General features: G+C 35.7%; 2 protein-coding genes across 4 annotated transcripts; one reads left to right on the forward strand and one right to left on the reverse strand.

The window, feature by feature from the left end:
- On the forward strand, positions 345-4,607 carry LOC109722618 (60S ribosomal protein L18a-like protein). The gene is made up of 4 exons (XM_020250712.1): positions 345-742; positions 2,483-2,567; positions 2,730-2,844; positions 4,329-4,607. Exons 1-4 carry the CDS (start codon positions 523-525, stop codon positions 4,386-4,388), a joined length of 480 nt encoding a protein of 159 aa, XP_020106301.1. The 5' UTR covers positions 345-522; the 3' UTR covers positions 4,389-4,607.
- Positions 6,907-16,157, reverse strand: LOC109722329 (protein VACUOLELESS1). Of its 3 annotated transcripts, none has more exons than XM_020250354.1 (15): positions 15,235-16,156; positions 14,317-14,607; positions 13,740-13,879; positions 12,195-12,300; positions 12,011-12,103; positions 11,480-11,569; positions 11,288-11,401; positions 10,461-10,568; positions 10,295-10,368; positions 10,127-10,181; positions 9,381-9,562; positions 9,172-9,301; positions 8,983-9,082; positions 8,398-8,495; positions 6,907-7,412 (listed from the first exon to the last, which is right to left on the reverse strand). In XM_020250354.1, exons 1-15 carry the CDS (start codon positions 16,015-16,017, stop codon positions 7,248-7,250), a joined length of 2,529 nt encoding a protein of 842 aa, XP_020105943.1. In that variant the 5' UTR covers positions 16,018-16,156; the 3' UTR covers positions 6,907-7,247. The 3 variants fall into 3 exon arrangements, 2 of the variants coding, with proteins under 2 accessions (XP_020105943.1, XP_020105942.1); XM_020250353.1 differs by having other exon boundaries at positions 8,980-9,082; XR_002219447.1 differs by lacking the exon at positions 6,907-7,412 and adding an exon at positions 8,765-8,865 and having other exon boundaries at positions 15,235-16,157.

Genomic DNA, 22,594 nt, shown 5'->3' on the forward strand with positions numbered 1-22,594 from the left:
ATTTTGTAATCACATTTCATACCGTACCCCCGTGAACATTTTTCATTTTACAAGAGTGAAAAGTGTAGGTTTTTAAATAGCATAAGAAAAAAGTGAAAAATTAGGTTTTGATAGGAAGATTTATGTAATTTAGTCCTATTAAAAATAATTAAATATTTAAGTGAGTTTATTGAATCCAATTGTCAAGATCAAAAGTCAATTGTATTTATTTGCAAAAGTTCTACGATGCTTCTCGGTGGGCCACACAGTACTTGCCAGCTGATCACGTCCCCGTCCAATCAAAATCGGTCGTATATAAATTATCCATCCGAGACCCACATCCGATCCCCCTCGCCTCGATCCCGACCCCATCGCTCTCGAAAATTCCCCTTCACGTCCCTCTCTTTCTCTCTCTCTCTCTCTCCATTTCGAACGGCCCTTGGACGAGGACGAAGACGAAGGATCCATTTCCCTCCCCGTTCTAATCGACTCCTCAAAACCCTAACCCTATTCCATTCTCGATCGGAGGAGGGGCGGAGGAGGATGAGCGGAGGAGACGACGCGAAGAGCCGCGGCGGCGCCGCGGCGAGCGATCCCCAGCCCCAGCGCGCCCAGTACGGCACGTTCCAGGGCGGCGTCGGCGTCCCCGACTACTCTCGCCCGGCGATCGGCTTCCCCCAGCCGGCGCCGCCGCCAGGGGTGGCGGCGCCGCCCCCGGCCTACGCCGTGCCGTACTATGCCCATGGGTATCAGGCCGTGCCAGGTATCGTCGCTCCCGGATCAAACCCTAGAATCCTTGAGCTTTCTATTCATTGTTAATTGATTGAGTTGTTGCGATTAGTTGATGGCTCGTTTTGTTGTTCGTGTTTAAGATTTCCGTTTTGGTTTGAATTGAAACCGTTGGTAATATGCTTAATTTTGATTCAGTTTTCTCTCCTCTTTTTTTTTTTAGACAATTTTATTTTGAAATTTAGAAGATAAAGCGTAAGGAGAATTGAATGGAACAGGCGAGGTCGTATCTGATGTTAGATTCAGAGTATTGCGTCTATATAATGGATGTCAATTCGTTGAGTAGGAGATTCAGATACTTTTAGAGAAAATCATAAGGCTTTTGTGTTTCCATTTGGTGACTTTTTGGTGTTCGTCCTGTGCAGATTATGCATCTGTGGATTTAGGGCTTAAAAATCAGCAGTGAACCTTATATCAGGAGGTTTTCATCTCATTTTAGATAGATTTTCTGTTCTTTTCTTGGGTTGTTGTGTGGTGAGCCATGGTATTCACCCTGTGCCTGAATCTTAAAGCACCGTTCCAATACAGAAGCAATATAGATGTTTTCAGCGGAATCTCAATACTGTATTGAATGATTTGATTTGTATTAAATGGTTTCGATTTGTGGGGGAGCCAATAACGGAGAATGAGATTCTCCTTATTCAATTTTTTTCTGTTGAAATTGTTGTCTATCCTAACTAGGGGATTTTGTCTCCGGTGAAAAAAAATGGAAAGTTTGTTAATTTGGTTATCCTTTCTTGCATCTATTAGGTCGCATCGATGCACTTTCTCTTAACATTACTGTGTACATGTAAATGGATGCCTTGGGCTAGGTGGGTTTATACTATTTGCATGAAGTTCAATTCTTATCACACTGTCAATACTGTTGATTTGAATAGTTGTCAGACCTTTCTTTATTCTATCCTGCTTTAAAATCCATTGTGAATTTCGAACAATTCAATGGCCATATTTTGCATCTAAATCTTATGATCAGAATTGGTCTGTTTTCTTGTGCCTGTGTACTTGATGTTCAAGTCGGTATATGAACATCTCACAAAGGTGATGAAAATTGTTGTCTTAAGGAGAACTAAGTGACTAAGTGTTAGTGTTAAAAGGTTTGGGCCTAATAATTGTGTGGTGCAAATTTTGGCAGATAGTTGGCTGGAACTCGATTGTAATTTGTATGGTCCGAAGCCTACGGTATGAGAAAAAATTGTCTGGTGACAATAACAAATGACTTTACTTATACTTCCATTTATTGGAGCAAGGAGTTAGGAGATAAAATCAGTTGTGTTTCCTGTATTGGATCCCAGTTCAAAAATCTAGATGTAAAGGCAGAAAGTTAACGGTGATGTCAAGCATGTCCAAAAATTCTCTTCTTCTGATGTATTGAGGAATTCCATGTTTATCAGTAATATCTTAATTTAGGAATTTGGGATAACTTTTCAATTATTTATATTTTAAGTTCATGCAGTGGAGACCTTGGAGGAGGCCCTAGAGTCGTATACAGAACTGGAAGCTATGAGTAGTGTCTTTATATTTAACATGCATTTGGTTATTCAGATAAACTCTATTGGGTTTTGAGGAGTATTGATGTTTTAAAACATACGAAGTTGAGGCATGTAGAAGGAACTAGTATTGGGGCTAAACAATTTCTTCTATCTTCTTTTATACTATAATAGGGCTCCATGAAGATTCATTTGTTTACGAAATACTTTTTTGACTTGTTCGCTAGTTCAAGGCTATGTTGCTGTTGTTGAAGGAAGGCCTTTAAGAATGCCCCGTCTTCCCTGTTGTGGCATTGGCATAGGCTGGTTTCTGTAAGTTTCTATCCCTTCCACACCATAATCATGCTGTATTTCTGTTTTCATTTGTAGAATCTACTTTTCTTTTGCACACTTCTTGTTCAATTTGAGGCATTAATTCCATTTCTTTTTCACTGCCAATACCCTATCTGATGCATATTTCTTTTGCTGCGGTAGGTTCATCATCGGTTTCTTTCTAGCTGCTATTCCCTGGTATGTTGGAGCCTTCATCCTACTTTGTGTCAGAGTAGATTACAGGGAGAAACCAGGATTTGTTGCTTGCACTATTGCTGTGAGTAGTCCTCACTATCTTACTCTTTTATATTACCTGTTTATTTACTGCTACAAATATTCACTGTTGACACTTTTCTTGTGTTGACTGCAACACCGTTCGGAGAGAAGTTTGCTTTCTAATCTCATTTCTTACTTGACTGTAGCTCCATTTATAAAATTTAGTTACTTGAATCTTGTGCTTTTTATTATACATTTTAATACGACACTCAAGAAATATACCACCAGAAATCCGAAGAGCATTTGTAATATGATAGCATGAAACTTGAAATCATTTTCTGGTATGAAATTTTTTTGGTACTAGCAGGCGGCTAGATTTTCTGTTGTTGAATATCTAAGCTAGGTTTTTTATTTTAATAAACCATATTAAGTTGGTCTGTGTTTTATTGTTTTGGGCTTGGATCTCAAACTCAAGACACAATAGAAGAGAACATTAATAACAACAAAACTTATACTCATCAACATGTTATCTAATTGATCTTGTCGGTGACATCCAAAAAATTTTATCATTTTGGTTCTTACCTGGCAAGAAAGTATTGTCATAGCAGGCAAGTCCTTCAGTTCCTCAGTTTTATGAGAAAGGCAAATTACATATTGTTTGGATTTAGTTTTATTCAGATGCATGGCAGTTTAGAAGGTCATCCAAATATAATCAACCTAGAGAAGCTTTTGTAATTTCTCTTTCGGTATATGAATAGTCATTCCAAAATCTGATTACAAAGGTAAGAGGATCAGATTGGAATCAGTTGGCGTGTTATATTTACTTCACTACTTTACTGTCCTTTGAAGTTATTGATGAACCTCAAAAACACTCCTGGGTGCAATCCTGTGTATCCTTCGAACTAGCTTCCCTAAGTAGCTGCAGTTTTGCCTTAATCTGGTAGTGTCTCTGGTGCAATGCCAATCAACTTTCTGAATTCTATGCTTTGCTTAGCATGGTTGCAAAGTTCTAATTTTGGCTTGCATTCATTACTTCAGTGGCTGAATGGCTGACTCTGCTCCCATATTTAGCAAGCAAGTGCAGATGTGGCGAGTCTTATAGCACCAACCGAACACCACCACCACCACCACCAGCACAAATGGCAGTTTACACCACATAGCCACCCACTCGCACCATGAGGATGCCTAATTTAGATTCACGACTAATAGAATTAGTATGTTTAATGTGGCTGATACACCTGTCGAAGATGGCTTTACGAGTTCTTTTGAAATTGGTTCATAACTCCTTAATCTTATAAAAAGTGCCGGTCGAATTGTTGGTAAGTTATACTACATCACAAAATTGATATCTGAAAGGAGTGGAGGATCATTAGGAACAAATGACACGCAGTTCACGTGTAAACCAATCTACTTTTTCACCGCAACTTTCCTTTTTTTTTTTTTTTTCTTTTCTTTTTTTCTTGAAAATCTATGGTCTCTTACTTGGAAGGTGGGAGTTTTGAAGCTGTGTTTTATTGATTGCAAACTTTGATGTGTCCAAAACAGGCTGTTCTGGCCGCAATTGCGATTCTTCTAGGGCTGACGAAAGGAACAGATGTATGGTGAATCTTTTACGAATGGCGTCGAACTGCGCACCTCCAATGAGCATGTTGTTCCCTCTGTTCATTCAACTTGAATTCTGTGCAGATATATAAATTCAATATGTATGTAAGGCGGAGTTTGATTTCTTATGTGCTTCGTGCTTGACAATAAATGAATTCGAATCCAAAAAAAATTGTGACATTTAAATCCGAGCCATATATCTAGATGATGGATTTTCAAGTACGCATGTGTTTATTTACATTTTCGGCTAAATGCTTGTCTTAATTACTTTCTTGTATAAAAAAAAAAAACATCAATTACTTTCCCACACTTTCTCATTATTTAAAATAGGTTTAATTAATTGGAATAATTATTGAATTCAGCTATAAAGTTTTGTAAAAATAAGTTTGCAGATATAATTATCTGTAGTAATACAATAGAAGTATACAAATTAAATAAATTGTTTAGTACAGCTGTGTTTGGGTTTTGAGTACAAGAACTGCTTATTGATGTAAAAGAAGGAACTAGATTAATTTTGTATTTGGATGAAAATTGAATTGTTTCTAAAAATAATATAAATAGTATATTTTATCTAATTAATTAACATCAAAATATTAATTAAAAATAATTCAGTAAGTTAATAAATTGATTAATTATGAATATTATAATAAATTAATAAATATACATATTAGTTAATTAATACATTAATTAATTAATTAGTTAATTATAAAAATAATTTATTTTCTTAATTAGTTAGTAAACCATTTTAGTTAGATAATTGATTAATAGAAATAGTTTATTATTCACGCTTGAAATTTTACATATTTTTATTAAAAAATGGAAGAATAAAAACTTTAACAGGCTGGTACACGGCACGGCCCTGCCCGTGCCTTCCGGGCCTAAGGGCTGTACTGGGCCGGATGCCTCTTAGCTCCGGCCCGGCCCGGCCTGGATTTGGAACCGGGTCGGGGGCTGGTCACGATTCGGTCTTGCTAATGTGGGCCATTCCGGCACGCCACTACCTACATTACTCCTTTTTGGTCCACGCTCTTATATCTTTTAATCCTTTTCTCTTAAAAAAAAGAAAAAAGAAAAACAAAAGTTCAAAATCCTTAATTACCAAAACAGGATCTGCTATTAGCTACCCTGCTTCCGGACAGCAACATTTCCCATCATTATTTATACTACTTGTAAAATCGTAAGTTTTAAATTTTCTCTTTTAAAAAATATTTCTATTTTTCTTACCACTATTTTCATGTCCAGTAATTTTTAATCACTCATTTCAAGTAATTCTTCAAATAATAATTTATTCTTAAATATACATTTTAAGTTTTGGCCATTAAATCTCATCCAACGAGTAAAAATAAAAATATCTGACATTTTATTGATAAAAATACTCTCAACATCCGTTATCTTCTACCCGCCAACCACGTAATATGTAAAATTATATTTATCTTCACCAATCACGTAATACGTAAAATTAAATTTATTCCCAATCTACGCGTTTCACGAAATACGTAAAATTAAATTTATTCGCGTTTAAACATGCAAATAACGTAGTAATCAAAAATTATATTTTAAATTTTGAATTAAGTGTGAATTAAATTTACTATCTACACTATCTACTTCTTAAATATTATTTTTTTAAAACATAATACCTGCCAATTTCAGGTAGTATCCAAAAATTAAATTTTAAATTTTGAATTAAGTATAAATTAAATTTATCATTTACGCATTTTTTTTCAATATTTTCTTTCTATCAGACCCGCTAATAAATTTAATACCCGCCAATCTGATAATTTAAAATTTAATTTATAATTTTCTTACGTGAAATAATAGATTTAATATTGGCGGGTATTAAATTTTGGCATGCCACAGAAATATAGAATATGGCTAAAAAAATTTAATACCCACCAATATAAAATTTAATACCCACCAAAAAAAATTTAAAACTTATTTGAAAACAAATTAAAATTAGAAAAAAAAATTAATTGATAAATAAATTCATACCACCAACAACTATTTAAATTTAAAAATATAAATATAAATTTAATTTAATTAAAAGTGACGTACATCGCACATGCACTATAACTATTATTATACTTAAATATGTACTCCAGTTAAGTTAATAAAAGAGTATATGACACTTTTGGTCCCCACAATGAGTCGCGTGACGCTCATCAAACTTTATTTCGTTGTAATTTTTAACTCAAACTTTTTAAAGCGTTGCAAAGTCTCACAATCCGATTTAATAGACTAAAACATTAACAAATTCTTAATATAATATAAAAATGATATAAAATCTAAATTATTATCACATCATCAATTACAATACTTCCACATCAATAGTACATCATTAATTTATTAATATTTAGCCAACTAAATTAAAATTTTAAGACTTGATTGAATTAATTCACACGGTTCAAGCTAACAAATTACAACTAATTAAAATTTTGAGAGACCAAAGTGTCATGCGCCTCATAGTTTGACCAAAAGTGTAATTTAACCTTCGTTTAACCTCAACAAAATAAAATCATCAGCAGGAGAAAAAGCCGTCCAAGAAGCTATTATTAATGAACACACTTCTACACAAATAACACTGCACGTTCAAGGAGGGTTAATACGCGCGCGCGCACGCGCCACTCTTTTTAACCAATCAGCATTCTGCGGAAATTCTCACCTCATAATAAAACAGAATGAAATTGTTCTACAGCAAAATTACAACAGCTTCCCAAAAAGGGGGAAAGATTTTTTTTTAAAAAAAAAAACCAAATCATATTTGCACCAAAAAAGTTGCCATATATTGGGGGGAAAAAAACAGTAGGTTTAGACTAATTTACAGACTAATGAGATTCAAGAGCGAACCTCTGTTAGGAAGAAGTCTCAGTATACTCCTTGGAAAGAGAGTCGGTCCCGCAGTGTGTCGAAGATGGAGGAAGTGGCGGTGTTCTGCGCCAAAGTCTGTTTCAGACGACCGAACAGTTCGCTATCTTTGTCCTGAGAAGCAGCATCTGCAGCTTCCTTGGCCATGCCGATGCGTGCGTACGCCTGGTTTATGTATAAATCGGGTAAATTAAAGCAACAAATAGAGGCTAGTAATCAAGTCGGCGGAAATAAACAATGCCACAAATGTCAAAACTAGGGTATACTCGGCAAGACTAAAAAGTCACAATTCGCCCCCCAGAGTGAAAAATAAAAACAAAGAAACAACAAAAGAGTTAGGGGGCGTTTTGTTCGGCGTAAAACAAACCTAAAAATTATTTCGGTATGAAAAATGCTTTTCCGCTTATTTGGTTTGACATAAAAATATTTTTCCGTAAAAATGTTTTTACCTATTTGGAAAAATATTGAAGTTTTCATTTTCTGCTGATTTTCAGCGGAAAACAAAAACTCGAGTTGTAGAAAACTTTTTTCATTCATTTTTTTTCCACCGAACCAAACAAATATGTTTTTTTTTTCCTTTCAACCAAACAAATATGATTTTTTTTTTCCTTTCAACCAAACAAATGTTGATGAAAAATTACTTTTTTTTTTTTTTCCTTACAAACCAAACACTATAAAATGTAAAACTTCTTTTCCACTGAAAATTTTTTTCGACTGAAAATTATTTTCCACGGTTTTATGTTGAACCAAACGGACCCTTAGCGCATTCAGGAAAAACATATGTATATAATATAAAAATGATATGACTAGAAAAATACATGCATAACTTCTTCTATGTCGCTTCATTTTTGGAGTAACAGAAACAGGAAAACAAGATAGAATTAATATCTTTAGTTTTCTAAGTACTAATAGTTTTTTTTTGAATTATTACTGTTATTTTAGAAATGGTAGATATTTTATCGTGAGATTTTTGCCAGTAAATGCACTCCAATAAATTTGACGGATTGCATAGCCAACCAACCATTCAACCAATGTTTCCAAAATGTGCCATATGATCAGCATCAGCTTAAAGGCGGGGCGGAGAAGAATCAAAGTGTCTTTTTCTATTTTAGCATGTACAACAGCTAATTTGATCGAGTGAGAAGTGTACCTCTGATCTTTCGCGAGGTTCCGCAAGCTTCGGGATGTACTTGAGAGCTTCTGCTTTCTCATCAGCTTCAATGCATGCCTCCACAAATGGCTTATAACCTGTTAAACAAAAACACACGGATATGCATAAATAAATAATCACCATAAGACGTAGATGAAAAAGAAAGCAATAAGAGATAAATCTTCCTGCACCGTGTATTTCTCCAAATCTTATATGAATCAAACTGCTTTGTATTACTGAGATTCTTTTATCCTTAAATCATTGATTATGATACTAATTATCTAACAAGCCAGAACAAAACATAATTTACTGAAAAGGCAAATTATGCTTCATATTACCAATCTAGGGAAAGGAAACAGGAGTTTACATCAATTTGGGGGAGACACTAATCCATCAAATTATGAATCTCAACTGTGTAGTTCGCATGGATTTCTAGGATGCATGAAGGTCAACTGGCAAATTGGCCTTCTATAGAAGAGCAACATCCAAAAGTGACGAAGGAAAAAGAAAATTCAAGTCAACTAATGAAATTCAAGCATGAGCTGTGCAAGTTAGATGAAAAAAAAAAGACGATTATCTCACCACCTGGGGGCCTTTTCTCTTTTGAAAATTTTTCAAGACCTTCCCAGTCCCTGACTGTAGCCAGTGCAAATGCTTTAAGCCAGTACCACCTCTTCTCGGAAACCTATAAAACAATAATGTGCATAAAGTAAAAACTAACAAAATGGAATCCTATCTTTCCTAGCGGCATTGAATCAAAGAATCTGCAAGAACCTTGAATTCTGTCTTCACTTTCATTGCAGCTCGATGATTTCCAAGCACAATGCAAGTTCGAATCGTATCACTGATGCTTGAGTCCATGAATATAGCCTGCTTTGTAGAAACTTCTAATTCATGTTGTAATCTGTTGAAAATACAGAAAAGAATAATCACGGATAGTGTTGAATTAGCAATAATCTGTTGTACAAAATTGCACTCACTACCTCAGCAATTTTGCTTGCTCTTCAGCAGCTCTTGCTTCAAAGTTGTGTTCCTTGGTCTCAGAAAAAAGCTTCTGAGCCTGCTCTATAAGCCTTATACGTGGACCATGGAGGGGAGATCCTCTGCTCGCCATTGGATTCTTTTCAAATTCCCACGACTCTTTTAACAAAAGAAAAGCTACATCCTGTGCAAAACATGCATATCTCTTGACCTTGTAACAACTGTTGAAAATTTCATTTAAAAGCAAAAGCAGAAAGAGTTTTCCGACATCTGCCACGATGAGCAAGAGAACTTTTAACAGTAAAGATATGTATCTAGGCACATTAGAAAAATAGAAAGTGTGAAATCAAATATGAAACATATTTGAAGCATTATGGTGAGGCAAACAGAGACCAAAAGAATGTCTCACCACCAAGAAAATGATGAACAGATAGGACTCTTTTATAGAATAACAATCATGAAAATTGGTCGGCAGGGAACTTTGATCTCTAAGATAGAATATAAGGAAATTATTTCTTACACTGCCAAATCTACTCAAATAGCCTAGACAGTATTTTGACAATTCATACCTGCATCAACCAAGGTGATTGGTGACTCACAACTACGAAATATTAATTACTTTAACCAATATTCTACAAAGAAACATAGGATAAAAAATCAATCACACACATGAAGTACACATGATGATAGTTTTGAGGAAACATATATGATTATGAACAATCAAATTTCTATAATTAATTCAACCTACTTGCAGTCGGCCTGTTGATAGGAAAAAGTCCTTCAGAAATTCATGCTTATAAGATCTGCAAAGAGGAAAGAAGAAGAGCATAATTGAAGATTTCTGATTTTTGATAGTACAGTTTAGATGAACAGAGGTGAAGGAAGAATCATATACAGTAAGAAAGTTCCGAAGTACCTAGCATATGTAACAAACAAATCACGAGCCAAAGGTCTTGCATTGATTGTCCCAAAAAAATCCAGGGCGGGTTTCTGCAACAATAAGACAGAATTAACATGAAGAACCTAATAATATATACATTACAAGTTGAAATCTAAGATTTTTTAAAGTTTCCCATCAATACCGTTTGCCAGATATGGAAAAGAACAAGATAGACAAGGTCAGTATCACCACTTTCAGTTGCCTTTACAAGGGCAGTATCCTCCTCCCCAATACTCAACAGCAAAGGAACCTAATAAAAATGAAGCCAATATTTAACAACGATACCAGCTAATGGCATACTCAAAACTTGAATCAGAAATTCACATGACAGCACGAGGAGAAAATAATATGATCTACCAGCGATATTACAAATTTGCAAGGATAAAATCATACTCGTAGGTTGTGGTGATCTCGCCATAATATTAATTCTTGAATTTAACCCAAATTTCATTTTCCAAATTCTACAATACTAAACAGATAAAAGAACAGCTTAATTAAAACAAGCCAGCCAGCTGGCCAGCATGCAAATAGAAATTTACAGTACAGTATATGATAATCCCTATCTATTGCAGAATTTTTCATTCTGTTTGCTTAAATGCGATGCACCTCCACAGGAAAAAAAGAAGGAAAAAAAGAGTAGAACAAATAAAGACCATTAAAAAAAGGAGTAAATGTCCAATTTTGGCATGTTTAAAGGCATCAATTGTCAAGTAATACAGGACCATATGCAGACGAAAACTAATTCTAGTTCTTAATTAGTGTCTATTACAAAGAAATATATGAGAATAAAGCTAATAAACATAGCAAGGGCGTTCTTTCCTATAAGATGTCCGAGCATATGAAACACAATAGTCTGGTCACAAGTTTCAACTAATTTCCCAGTATTGTTGTCCTAAGGGTATCAACATGTGCATAATATGCATAAATGTATGCATAAAAAATATTCAATAGTCTGCAAATTAAACATGCCTGCTTCGAAGGTTGCAACTCATGGTCAACAAGCATTGCAGCTAACTTTCGTCTCCCACTATTATCAGCATGAGCAGCTATTGCAGCATAGGATATGCCTTTGCATAACTTGAGCTGTAATTGTGACACCACCTCTCCATAGTAAGAAGAAATAATATGGAATGTATAACAGTCTGCATTGAAGTTACCAACCTTGTCAAGCAATTGTTCAAGAAGGACGGCATCGGGAATAGCAGGTGATGCTGTTATCTTCTCACAAGCCCAATGCATAATAACAACCTCCTACACAAGTTTTTGACAAAAAGAAAGAAGAACTAGTTAGTAGTCACAGATAATATCCTTTTCCAAATTGATCCTATTTACTAGAAATGTTAAATGTCAACAAAAAAGTACTAATGGCTTTGATCATGTAGTCATCTTTACAGTTAGTGAGGTTTCGCTCCGTATAGCAAGCAAATTAGAGTGAATAGTATGACAACTAGATGACAGCAGTTCAAAAGAAAATTCACAGGTTGATGCCAAATTAATATTGCTACTCATTGAATATCCTGTATTTAGTATCCAAACAGACATATTAAAAGTTTTAAAAGGACCAACTAGAGAAGATTTGGAAGCTTCAGAAATATTTATATAAATCTGCAAACAGTCTTTTCTCTCCAGCTATAAAGCCCCAGGTTAAGATTGTAGTAATCAAGACCAAGTGACCAACAGAGAGAAAATTACCGGGTTTAATTTAAGGTACTCGGATATTCGCAGAGCCAAAAGGTGTTGGTTGGCATTAATCAAACGGCCAATCAGAACTGGTGCAGTGAGCATCTGAAATATATATATATATATCACCATTAAAAGAAAATAAACAAGATGTGCATGCTCAGTAAAAGAACGATACTCTCAAAAAGATATGTACCTTGTATTGCTGGATGCTAAGAGGGGTACCGATTTCATGGTTGCGAACAGCATTTAAAACTCTCAGTACTTTGCACATTTCTTGAAACCGCTCACGTGGAAACTGACTGCCAAAGCCAACTGGATATCATTACGAAGATCACAATCAGAAAGAAGTAGCTCTTTCTAATAAAGTAGCTCTTTCTAATAAACTATGTTAGTAACCTATAAGAATCTGTAAACATCAACATTGAACTTGCGTACATGCTTTTTATCAACACACAATAATCAGGTAAAGAAAACAAAATGCAACATAGTCAGGTAAAGAAAACAAAATGCAACTCAAAAGACGGTAGTTAGATTCGACAATACGATCATGAAAAAGACATTTTTAGAATAGAAGCGCCAACTGATGTTTTAAAAAATAAGTCAATGATTTGACATTCATTCACACAAATTGAGCATTAAAAATTGAGTAAAATCTAGTTTTAGAACTGAAACTCTACTAAAACCACAGAGTACCCTTTGCGCTCAAATAGACAACCATATTAATTAGAGGACATTTGAAAAGAGAAAAAACTGAAATAAGAACGAATAATGCAAACAAGTTCTTCTTTAGAAAGCCAACAACATTAATTAATAACACTGTTTACTTGTAAATATATTTTGAAGAAACAAACTGTAATAAAGGCAAAGACATTATGTTACATTAGGATTGTTAAAAGTGACATTAGCGAATCAAAACAGTACTGATGCTTCAATAATAATATCTTCTTAAACTGTCAAGTTGTTCCTATAAGTTTCATTCTTAAACTATCTGGCTGTCCCTATAGCTCTCATAAGTATCCAGGCATCTGAATCTTAAGAGATCCTAGAAGCATTGTGAAGCAGGGACAGAACAGTGTAAACATTGAAAACATAAGCTGCTAAGAAATTTAGGAGTCCTCAAAGATACGAGTAAAAACCCATGGAGCATATGTTCTGCAAATAAAGGGCATACTCATATTAATAAAGAGAATTCTGAAGGCAAATGTGCTGTAAACTATCTTCCAGTGAAAATAAGATATGAAAAACATCTCTGGCAAACAAAAGTCTATGACAGTCATACAACATCACCACTACTCATACGATTGCATAGTTAAATTCATAAATATAAAATTTACAAACATTTTGGTGCAAAATAAATGAAATTTACTCAGTAATTAAGTCTGAGAGTAAACTACAAATTAGCATATTTCAAATTGCATAAAGAGTTAAATTACGTATATTTTCAAACTTGTTGAACTTTAAAAGTACTCAACATTAGCAGTTTCTTTTAGTATATTAGTGAAAAGAACAAACGTGTACAATCTTGAAATAAGATATTTAAGATTGCTTGAGTGAATAACATGCATTAAAATGTAATGAGATTGGAACAAGAAAGAAAGCACACTAGTTTGAAAATTTTATTAGAACTAGAATAATCACAATGACATAACTAGCTAAAGAAAATAAGAAATGAAGTCTTGACAATAAATAAGTAGAATAGGCACAGAACATCTTATTATAAGACATCATAAAATACAACCTGCAGAAAGCCCGACCATAACTAGCAGCTCTAAGCAGTGTGCGCTGGCGGGAGATATCAAATTCATGCCCGGCAGCATCTATACAAGCCTCTATTGCCTCAGGCAGCGAAGAGTGAATCAATCGCAAGTTCTCATCAGCCTGTCAAATATCACCAGATATAGAATAGATATAAGAATTACGAAATCAGGAGAAATATCTTTCTCATAATAAGACACTTTATTCAACAAAATGGCCTAGGGATGATAAAGAGGGGTCTTCTAACTGGCCTTAGATCTTATGCCTAGTTCCCAGGCAGAGGGTTCTCGAATGTACAATCCACTATTATATGGTTGAAAAGCAGTTTATTTCTGTATCACGAACATTTAGATAATCTAGAAATGATTAGACATAAGTACAAAATACATTTTTTAAAAAAATTAAAAAAAACTTGAAAAAACTGTGCTTGTCAAACTTATCCAAAGAATCCAACACTAAACTCAGTAATGATAGACCTCCATGTTTCAAATCAGAATATTAAATTGAGCAAATACAGTACTTATAATATAATTCTAGAACAAAAGAAAATAATTAGATACCTTAGCACTGCGCTTGTCAAAATGATCCAAAGCATCATACAGCAAAGCTGCCGGTGACATGCTTCCTATACCGAAAATTGATACGGTAGAATCAGGAACTCTCTGTAGGAACTCCATGCTTGAATTTGAAAGAATTCTAACTCCATCACATTCTGGAATCAGTTTTATAGGTTCATCGTAATAGTAGCATACTGGTTCTCCATGGGGACCAACCATTAGAAGCATTTCATCCCAGTAAAGAAGCACACTGTCCAGCCCACACCAAGCTATTTGTTCCGGAGGCAATGCTGACTACAAGATATTACCGAAATGTTCAAAATTTCCAAAGTTCTTAAAATGATCTAGCATTGCTCCAATAAACAAAAATAAAACACTACAGGGAAACATGTGGAAGAGAAGGATAACTCTCTAAGAAATACAAATTTTTGCGGAAGTCGCAAATTACTTGAAGCACGCAAGCACGAAATGAATGAAGAGCAAGAAATGAAGGCCATTGCATCTCTTTCACCAATGTAACAAAAATTTTGTTCCTTGAAAACCGCTTATTGTGTATATTCAAAATTAGCAAACATCTCAACTACTGTTGTTTACACAAATACGCAAAGTTGTTAGGGATAGCTGAAGTTCATACATATTCAGTTTATTTTTTTTTCCCAAAAATCTTCTTTGACAGGATACATAACAATCGACCTAATGTTCTCCTAGAGGATTGCATCAACATTCTAATTTTCCCACTATTTCCATTTTCCTCTTTATTTAACAAAAGCAGGATTTTTTATAGAGAAAACTAATTGGCGATGTACACGAAAATTATCCTACGATTCCCAATTTAGGACTGCTGAAAATAAAAATAAAACAGATGAATGCGTCCAAGAAGATGAATTTCGCAGCAGAATTGTGAATCTTAACCGCACAAACCTCGCAGGTGTACTCGAATATGATCCTGGAGAAATCAGTGGGGATGACGAGAAGCCGCCCGTCGTGCGTGAACGTCGCCAGGTACTTGCCGTTCTGCGAGACGGCCATCCTCTGCAGCGGCCCGATCCCGACCCCGAGCTGCTGCACCCCGTCCTCCTCCACGGCGAGCACGTAATCCCCGACCCCCAGGAGCACCTCCACAGCGCCGGACATCGTGTACTGGGGCTCGATGACGGCGACGCACAGCGGGAACTCGTCGATCCCGGGGTCGGCGAGCTTGCACGGCCTGGGGTTCTTGAAGTCGGGGACGCAGAAGATCTGGTTGCTTTCGGTGATGGCGACGACGCCGTTGCCCCAGAAGACGCATTCGGCGACGCCCTGCTCGAAGCACTCCTTGCCGAGGGAGACTGGGGGGCCGACGAGCTCGGCGCGGATGTTGTAGCGGTAGAGGGAGCCGTCCTGGACGAGGCAGTGGAGGAGGAGGTCGTCGGACCAGGCCATGCCGACGAGGCGGCCGCCGGGGCGGTCCCAGGCGGCGGAGGCGAGTGGGTGGCCGGAGGAGGAGAAGATGAGGAGCTTGCGGCGCGCGGACTCGGCGAAGAGCTGGACGATCTTGGAGTCGTCGCGGATGGCGGCCACGGGGCCGCCGAATGGCGCGCAGGCGACGCGGTGGCGGGCGAGGTCCATCCGGGCACCGCCCCACTGGAGGCTGTAGAGCTCCGGCTTCCGGTAGAAGCGGTCGTGGAGCTGCTCCCACTCCGCCGCGACGGAGACGGACGACATGGCCGCGGCTGCAGCGGCGGGATCTAGGGTTTCGGAGGTGGAAGGAGGAGGAGGAGGAGGAGGAAGGAGCGGAATTTCGGGTTAGGGTTAGGGTTAGGGTTGCAAGGGAGCCCTAGACCGGAGAGAGAGGGAGAGAGAGAGAGAGAGAGGGAAGAGGGGAGCAGAAGAGGAAAAGGGGTGGAATGGGGGAGGGGACGAGAACGAGAGAGATCTGGTGCATGCACTCGGTGCACGGTGCGCCTCAGCCGTAAACCATATTACGGAGATTTTTTTTTTTTTTGTAAAAATTTTAAAATTTTAAAATATTTATTGTTTTTAATGAATTATTAATTTTTTAAAGTATTTAATATGGGCGTGATAATATCTTTTTACTTTATATTTTTAGATGTATAATATTTAAAAATACTAAATTATGAATTTAAAATATGAGACGGATGGGCCTATTACAAATTGGGCCCAATTTTAGCGGGCGAGATCAAATTTAGGGTTTACGTACTCAAGTACAAAACTAGTTATTGTAGGGATATCACCGGTTACGGATACCAAAAAATGTATCAAAGCTTGAATTCGAACGGACTTGATTTATCTGATAGTAAATAAATATGATTTCGTATATGAGTATAAAAATTAAAAATTTGATTATGAATTTTGTCTATTATGAATTTGAGTTCGATTATGAATTTTGTCTATACCCAACCATTATCTAAATTGGACCTAAACTCAAATAGATTTTATATTATATATATAATATATATATAAATGTTTGATGTTATACTTATATTTGTATTTTAAAATTTTGGCATTTTAACATATTTTGAAATATAGTAAAGAGAAATGATTGTTTAGGGTTTGGTTCGATTCGATTTTGGATTTGAATTTTCAAAACCCGCCGGATTCAGATTTCGGATTTCGTGTTTGGCTGTCAGATTCGTGCTTGGGTCTTTAAAAATCCGTCCCGAATCCAATCTTCCAGCATCCCTAATTGTAACTAGTTATGAAATTGCCCCTGCTTCACATTAAAACTTTGATGAGCAAAAAATAAAACTTTATAAATTTTGTGTGATGGAAATTTATGTAGTAACACTATGGCGAATTTGGGCCTACAAAAGCTGGATCAAACCAACATTGTGTGCGATTTTCGGGTCGCGGATCCAGCTGGGCTTGGGCTTAGATTGCTTGATCTAAACCCATATCGAAACCCGGTCCATTTTGCATCGAGGGCTAGCTAATGCTATAGTGCAAAATACAACTCCAGTAAAAGCATGTAAAGATATGTTTCTCCTGCTTTCCCGCAGAACGTATATTTTAGTACTGAATTAGTGCGGTATGGATGACAGATTATTATATGCAGAAACAACCGAAATATTTCTCTGGCGTAATATTTCTGACTACATTGAACGTGTCTTTCCCACAATTCTGCCTTAGATGAGGGAGAACAACTTTGTTACATCTATTTACATATTCATATTGACATTTACGAGAGCAACTTTGGAGCAATTCTAATGAGCATAAGATATCTAAACAAACTTTTCTTATCTTATTTATTAGTTCGCCCAAATGTTATCGTAAGAAAAAACCAACTTTCGAGAGATTGTGTTTAATGCTTCTATTATTATGGTTTTCTGGTCCAGCGTAAGTGACATATGATTTATTGGAGGCAAAGTAGCTGTCGGTCTGACCCTAACATCCTCAAGAGGTTCCATTTCTTAGCTGAAGATCACCACAAGATATGAGATTCTATCTTTTTTTTTAAGCGACATATGATTTATTGAAGGCAAAGTAGCCATCGGTCCGACCCTAACATCCTCAAGAGGTTCCATTTCTTAGCCGAAGATCACCACAAGATATGAGATTCTATCTTTTTTTTTGAGAGAAAGGTAGCATACCACCCGCTTCGTTTATTTCATTTAGAAATAAATATAGCTGAAATTGTGAATCAACTAGAATTCGAACTTGCGTCTCGGGTGTCGGATTGTTGGCGTTAACCATTAATCCCAAAAGCTCGAGCTATTAGAAATACGCAACCAATTCACTTAAAGCGTACAGAAACAGCGCCCAGGGGTAGGGGTGGAACTGGGCTGGGTTTGGGTCGGATAATACTATGCCCAAGCCTGGCCAAAAAAAAAATGTCCGGCTTCGGGTCGGGCTTTTATGCAATTTTTTTTGAAAATTAAGGCCCGGCCCAAGCCCAAGCCTAATGCCCAATACCCATCGGGCTTTGTGGAGACCCATTTTATGTATTTATCATATAATACATAAATACTTTTAATTGTATAAAATTAAAATAAAATGCCTATTTTTAGTTTGATCACATCAAAAAAATTAATATCTAATATCAAATATATCCTAATATGGAACTAAATATTTTGTTAATAGATAATATATCCTCATATATATAAGTATATATCATTAATAATAATATATACTATATATGATATACTATATTATTTATTTCTTTTATAGATAAATAATATATATATATAATTAAATATTTTATTTTGATAATTAATATATCGGGCTTTTGGGTCAGGCTCGGGCCGGGCTTGGACATGCCCAANAAATAGGCCCAAAATTTCTTCGAGCCTAAATTTTTAAGCCCGGCCCGAACCCAAAGTTATATTTTTAATACCCAAAGCCCGGCTCAAACATGGCCCATCGGGCCGAGCCTTGTTTAGGCCCGGGCCCAGTTCCACCCCTACCTACGGGTCTCAATTGTGACTCTGCCCACCTAGCCTTACGCCACTTCAAACATGACTTGGCCTAACCTAGCCTCACGCCATTTCGAACATGACTCGGCCCACATGGCAGGATGTTTATTTAAGCCAACAATCCCCCCTCCAGCACCTGCACATATTTTGCAGCATGCAGGAATCGAACCCCCCGTGACCTCTGGCTCTGATACCACTTGTCGGATCATTGGCGCTAACCATTAATCCCAAAAGCTCGAGCTGTTAGAAATACGCAACTACTTCACTTAAAGCGTACAGAAAGAGCGCCCACGGGTCTCAATTGTGACTCGGCCCACCTGGTCTCATGCTACTTCGAACATGACTTGGCCCAACCCAGCCTCACGCCATTTCGAATATGACTCGGCTCATATGGCCTCCCGCCACAGGGCAGGATGCTGGCCCATTTAAGCCAACAATCCCCCCTCCAGCACCTCCACATATTTTGCAGCATGCGGGAATCGAACCCGTGACCTCCGGCTCTGATACCACTTGTCGGATCGTTGGCGCTAACCATTAATCCCAAAAGCTCGAGCTGTTATAAATACGCAACCAATTCAATTAAAGCGTACAGAAATAGCGCCCACGGGTCTCGATTGTGACTCGGCCCACCTGGCCTCACGCCACTTCGAACATGACTTGGCCCAACCCAGCCTCACGCCATTTCGAATATGACTCGGTCCACATGGCCTCCCGCCACAGGGCATGATGCTGGCCCATTTAAACCAACATCGGGTATCAACCACCAAGCCCTTTTGCTACTTGTACTAGGAAAGGTCGGTTATGAGATTCTATCCTATCTCACACTATCGGCAAGCAAGTCAACTATGATATCAAATGTAATAATTCAGTCCATCATTACTAATAACTTATTGGATTTGAATCAAACTACCGACCTAAAATGCTTAAAACCGATGATTAGTATTATTATTATAGAGTCCCTAATCCTTATACTTCAATTATATAATTTTTTCATTCAATATAGATTATTGGAGTGTCACAGAATAAGTCCCCTTTCATCAACACAAGTAACAAAATTTCTAATTTTGGCTAAAAGTTAAGTCCACCCTCTCCACTTGTGTCCAAATAATTAAGCATCTGCTTAGAAATTGATGTTTTATTATTTATGCTCAAATACATAACCTTGGAATAAATTAGAGCATAAATAGAAGCATTAGCCATCATATCTCCTTTTACTCCTAATCAACTTTTGTCTAAGTAGGTGAAATATATATATATATATATATATATATATATATATATATATATATATATATATATTTACATGGATCCACAAATTGTCTTTCAAAAAATTTTACAGCTAAAATAAATCTAAAAAAAAAGAGAAAAACAAAGAAAAAGCTAAAGTTGGGGTGAATGTCAATGTCATAAGAGCATCTCTAGGCATGCAAAAGTGTTCTTCTCCAAATAATTTCACAGATTCTTCAAAACAAGAAGTACTTTGCCACCAAATGTGTGAAGTGGTTTCAGAATAGAACCTACCAAAGTGTTCAATTTCAAGTCAAAGAACAATTTTAATTTCAATTTCAATTTCAATTGCAAAATTTTTCCTTTTTTTTGAATAAATTATATATATTTTTAAATATTATTAAAGAATCAGTATTATTTATAAAATAAGTAATGATTGATTTGATTTTCGATTTTTAGATGTGACACATCACATAGACATCAAATATAAAAAGTTGAATTAATCATTGATGGGTAGTTATACTAGGGTTAATTGCATCGTTGCTCCCCAACTTTTTTTTTTTTTTTTTTTTTTAGAGATAGGTAGCACACTACCCGCTTTGTTTATTTCATTTAGAAATAAACTTAGCTGAAAATGTGAATCAACTATGATTCGAACTTGGGACCTCGGATACCAACCATCAAGCCATTTGCCACTTGCTCTAGAAACGGTCGATTTGGTCCCCAACTTTTTATCTTATTTTCTATTATGGCCCCCAACTTTCTGTTGCAATTAGATCCGTCATATTTTGAATTAATTGTATCACCAGCCCCTAACCTTTACCCCTTTTCTTTTTTTTTGTCCCTAGCCTCTTCCGCTATCTATGCACTTATTACGTCAAGTCCAATCTCACTATTCTCGGTATCGTCTTTTGTGTCTATGAACGCATCGACCTTGCACATAATATTTATTGACTTTTTTAGAGTATCTGACTATATAATGTCAAGCCAGATGTAACACCAAATTTTTTCAAAAATTTGAAAAAGTCGGCGCTGAAATTGATCGGAGGTTACCAGATCATAACTATTAAGAATGCCAACAGGTCGGATTCGGGGCAGATTTTCAAAAATCCAAACTGAACCCAACACCTAAATACGAAACTAAATCCGTACCCGACGGATTTTAAAAATCTATATCCAAAATCAAATTCAACCAAAAGTCCAAAGCCCGAACCAAAATCCGAATCCGATACAATTATTTCTCTTTAAAATATTACAAAACATGTTATATTAATAAAATCAAATATATATATATATATATATATATATATATATAGAGAGAGAGAGAGAGAGAGAGAGAGAGAGAATTGAGCTCCTATGCTTTTAAAAGTACCAANATTCGATTTTCGTTTTTTGTACCCATATCCAAAACTATATTCATTTAGCATTAAATAAGCTGTATAGTTTAAATTTGGATTCAAATAAAATTTTGGATATCAATATCCATTGACATCCCTAATAACCATGATCAATTTAAGTAGCAGGAGCACATTGGAGTTTGTGTTGCCAATTTTAACAAAAATTAACAAAAATTTAAATATTTAAGATCTAATTATAAAAAAGGGAAAAAAATTCTCTATGCAATACTAGGGCTCATCAATTATTATCTTTGGACCTTTCATCTTTAGAAGCAATCATTCAGTTGGTGATGAAAGGAATAATCCAACAGTTAGAGGATAAGAAATCTTATTTCAATTTTTTTTTTTCAAAAAATTCACCCTACCAATCATTTTAGCTACTTGTTTATTTCTAAAATATTATTAAGGGATTTTTCTTTCTTATTTGAGTAGAATAAGTAGATGTTTGGCTGTGCAGTCGCGCGCACTCGACTACGAAAAATTACAGATTATGAAAAGTTACAATGTAGCTCGATCGTCAGCTGAATTGTGCAGTCAAATAAATTCTAAATAAACATTGTATGTGTCCCAATTTTCGCAAAAAAAGTCACTAAATTGAAAGATTTAAAAAACCTTGTTAATTCTAAACTGTGCATATGAAGAAAATCAAAATTCATCATTCGAAATATATATTAAGATAATTTATATTCTGTTCTAAACTGCGTATATAAATAAATCAAAATTCGCTCTAAATATATATTAAGATTTGACGCTGTTCCTCAATTAACACTGGGTTGAATATATAAAGACCCCAATTATATAACTCAAATCATGGGTAAAGCATAATCATCATGAATGATAAAAATGAAACTATTTATCTTAATTATATCCCAATTTTCAATGGCCCTCTCAACTTTTATTTTTTCGGTTGAAACTTTCAAAACCTTTGATTTTTTTTTTTCAAAATTAAGTAATTTTTTAAAAAATTAAAAAATTTAATCAAATTTATTGATAATTTTACAAAATTTAATAATTTTAATTATTTTCTCACAAATAAAATTAAAATATCAAATATCAATAATTAATAGAGCAACTAAATTTGAAAAAAAAAAATCTATCTTAACTAGATATAAAAACTCAAATAAAAAAAAAATAGAAGTAAAATCAAAATGGTTGAGGGGTCCATTTTAAAATTGTCTATAGTTGAGGAGATCCTCATACATTTTTACTAAAATATATTATAACATAAAAGGGGTTCTTCTTGGT

This window comes from Ananas comosus, linkage group 16 (assembly GCF_001540865.1).
Source record: "Ananas comosus cultivar F153 linkage group 16, ASM154086v1, whole genome shotgun sequence".
Lineage (NCBI taxonomy): Eukaryota > Viridiplantae > Streptophyta > Magnoliopsida > Poales > Bromeliaceae > Ananas > Ananas comosus.

What these genes read in the sequence shown, in the direction of transcription:
- LOC109722618 (XM_020250712.1), top strand. Translation starts at nt 523, where the DNA reads ATGAGCGGAGGAGACGACGCGAAGAGCCGCGGCGGCGCCGCGGCGAGC. An exon ending in TGGGTATCAGGCCGTGCCAG is followed by an intron (nt 743 to 2,482) that starts GTATCGTCGCTC and finishes CTTGTTCGCTAG; the next exon opens with TTCAAGGCTATGTTGCTGTT. An exon ending in TTGTTGCTTGCACTATTGCT is followed by an intron (nt 2,845 to 4,328) that starts GTGAGTAGTCCT and finishes TGTCCAAAACAG; the next exon opens with GCTGTTCTGGCCGCAATTGC.
- LOC109722329 (XM_020250353.1), bottom strand. Translation starts at nt 16,017, where the DNA reads ATGTCGTCCGTCTCCGTCGCGGCGGAGTGGGAGCAGCTCCACGACCGC. An exon ending in TTAGCATCCAGCAATACAAG is followed by an intron (nt 12,104 to 12,194) that starts GTACATATCTTT and finishes TATATATTTCAG; the next exon opens with ATGCTCACTGCACCAGTTCT. An exon ending in GAGCAAGCAAAATTGCTGAG is followed by an intron (nt 9,302 to 9,380) that starts GTAGTGAGTGCA and finishes TATTTTCAACAG; the next exon opens with ATTACAACATGAATTAGAAG.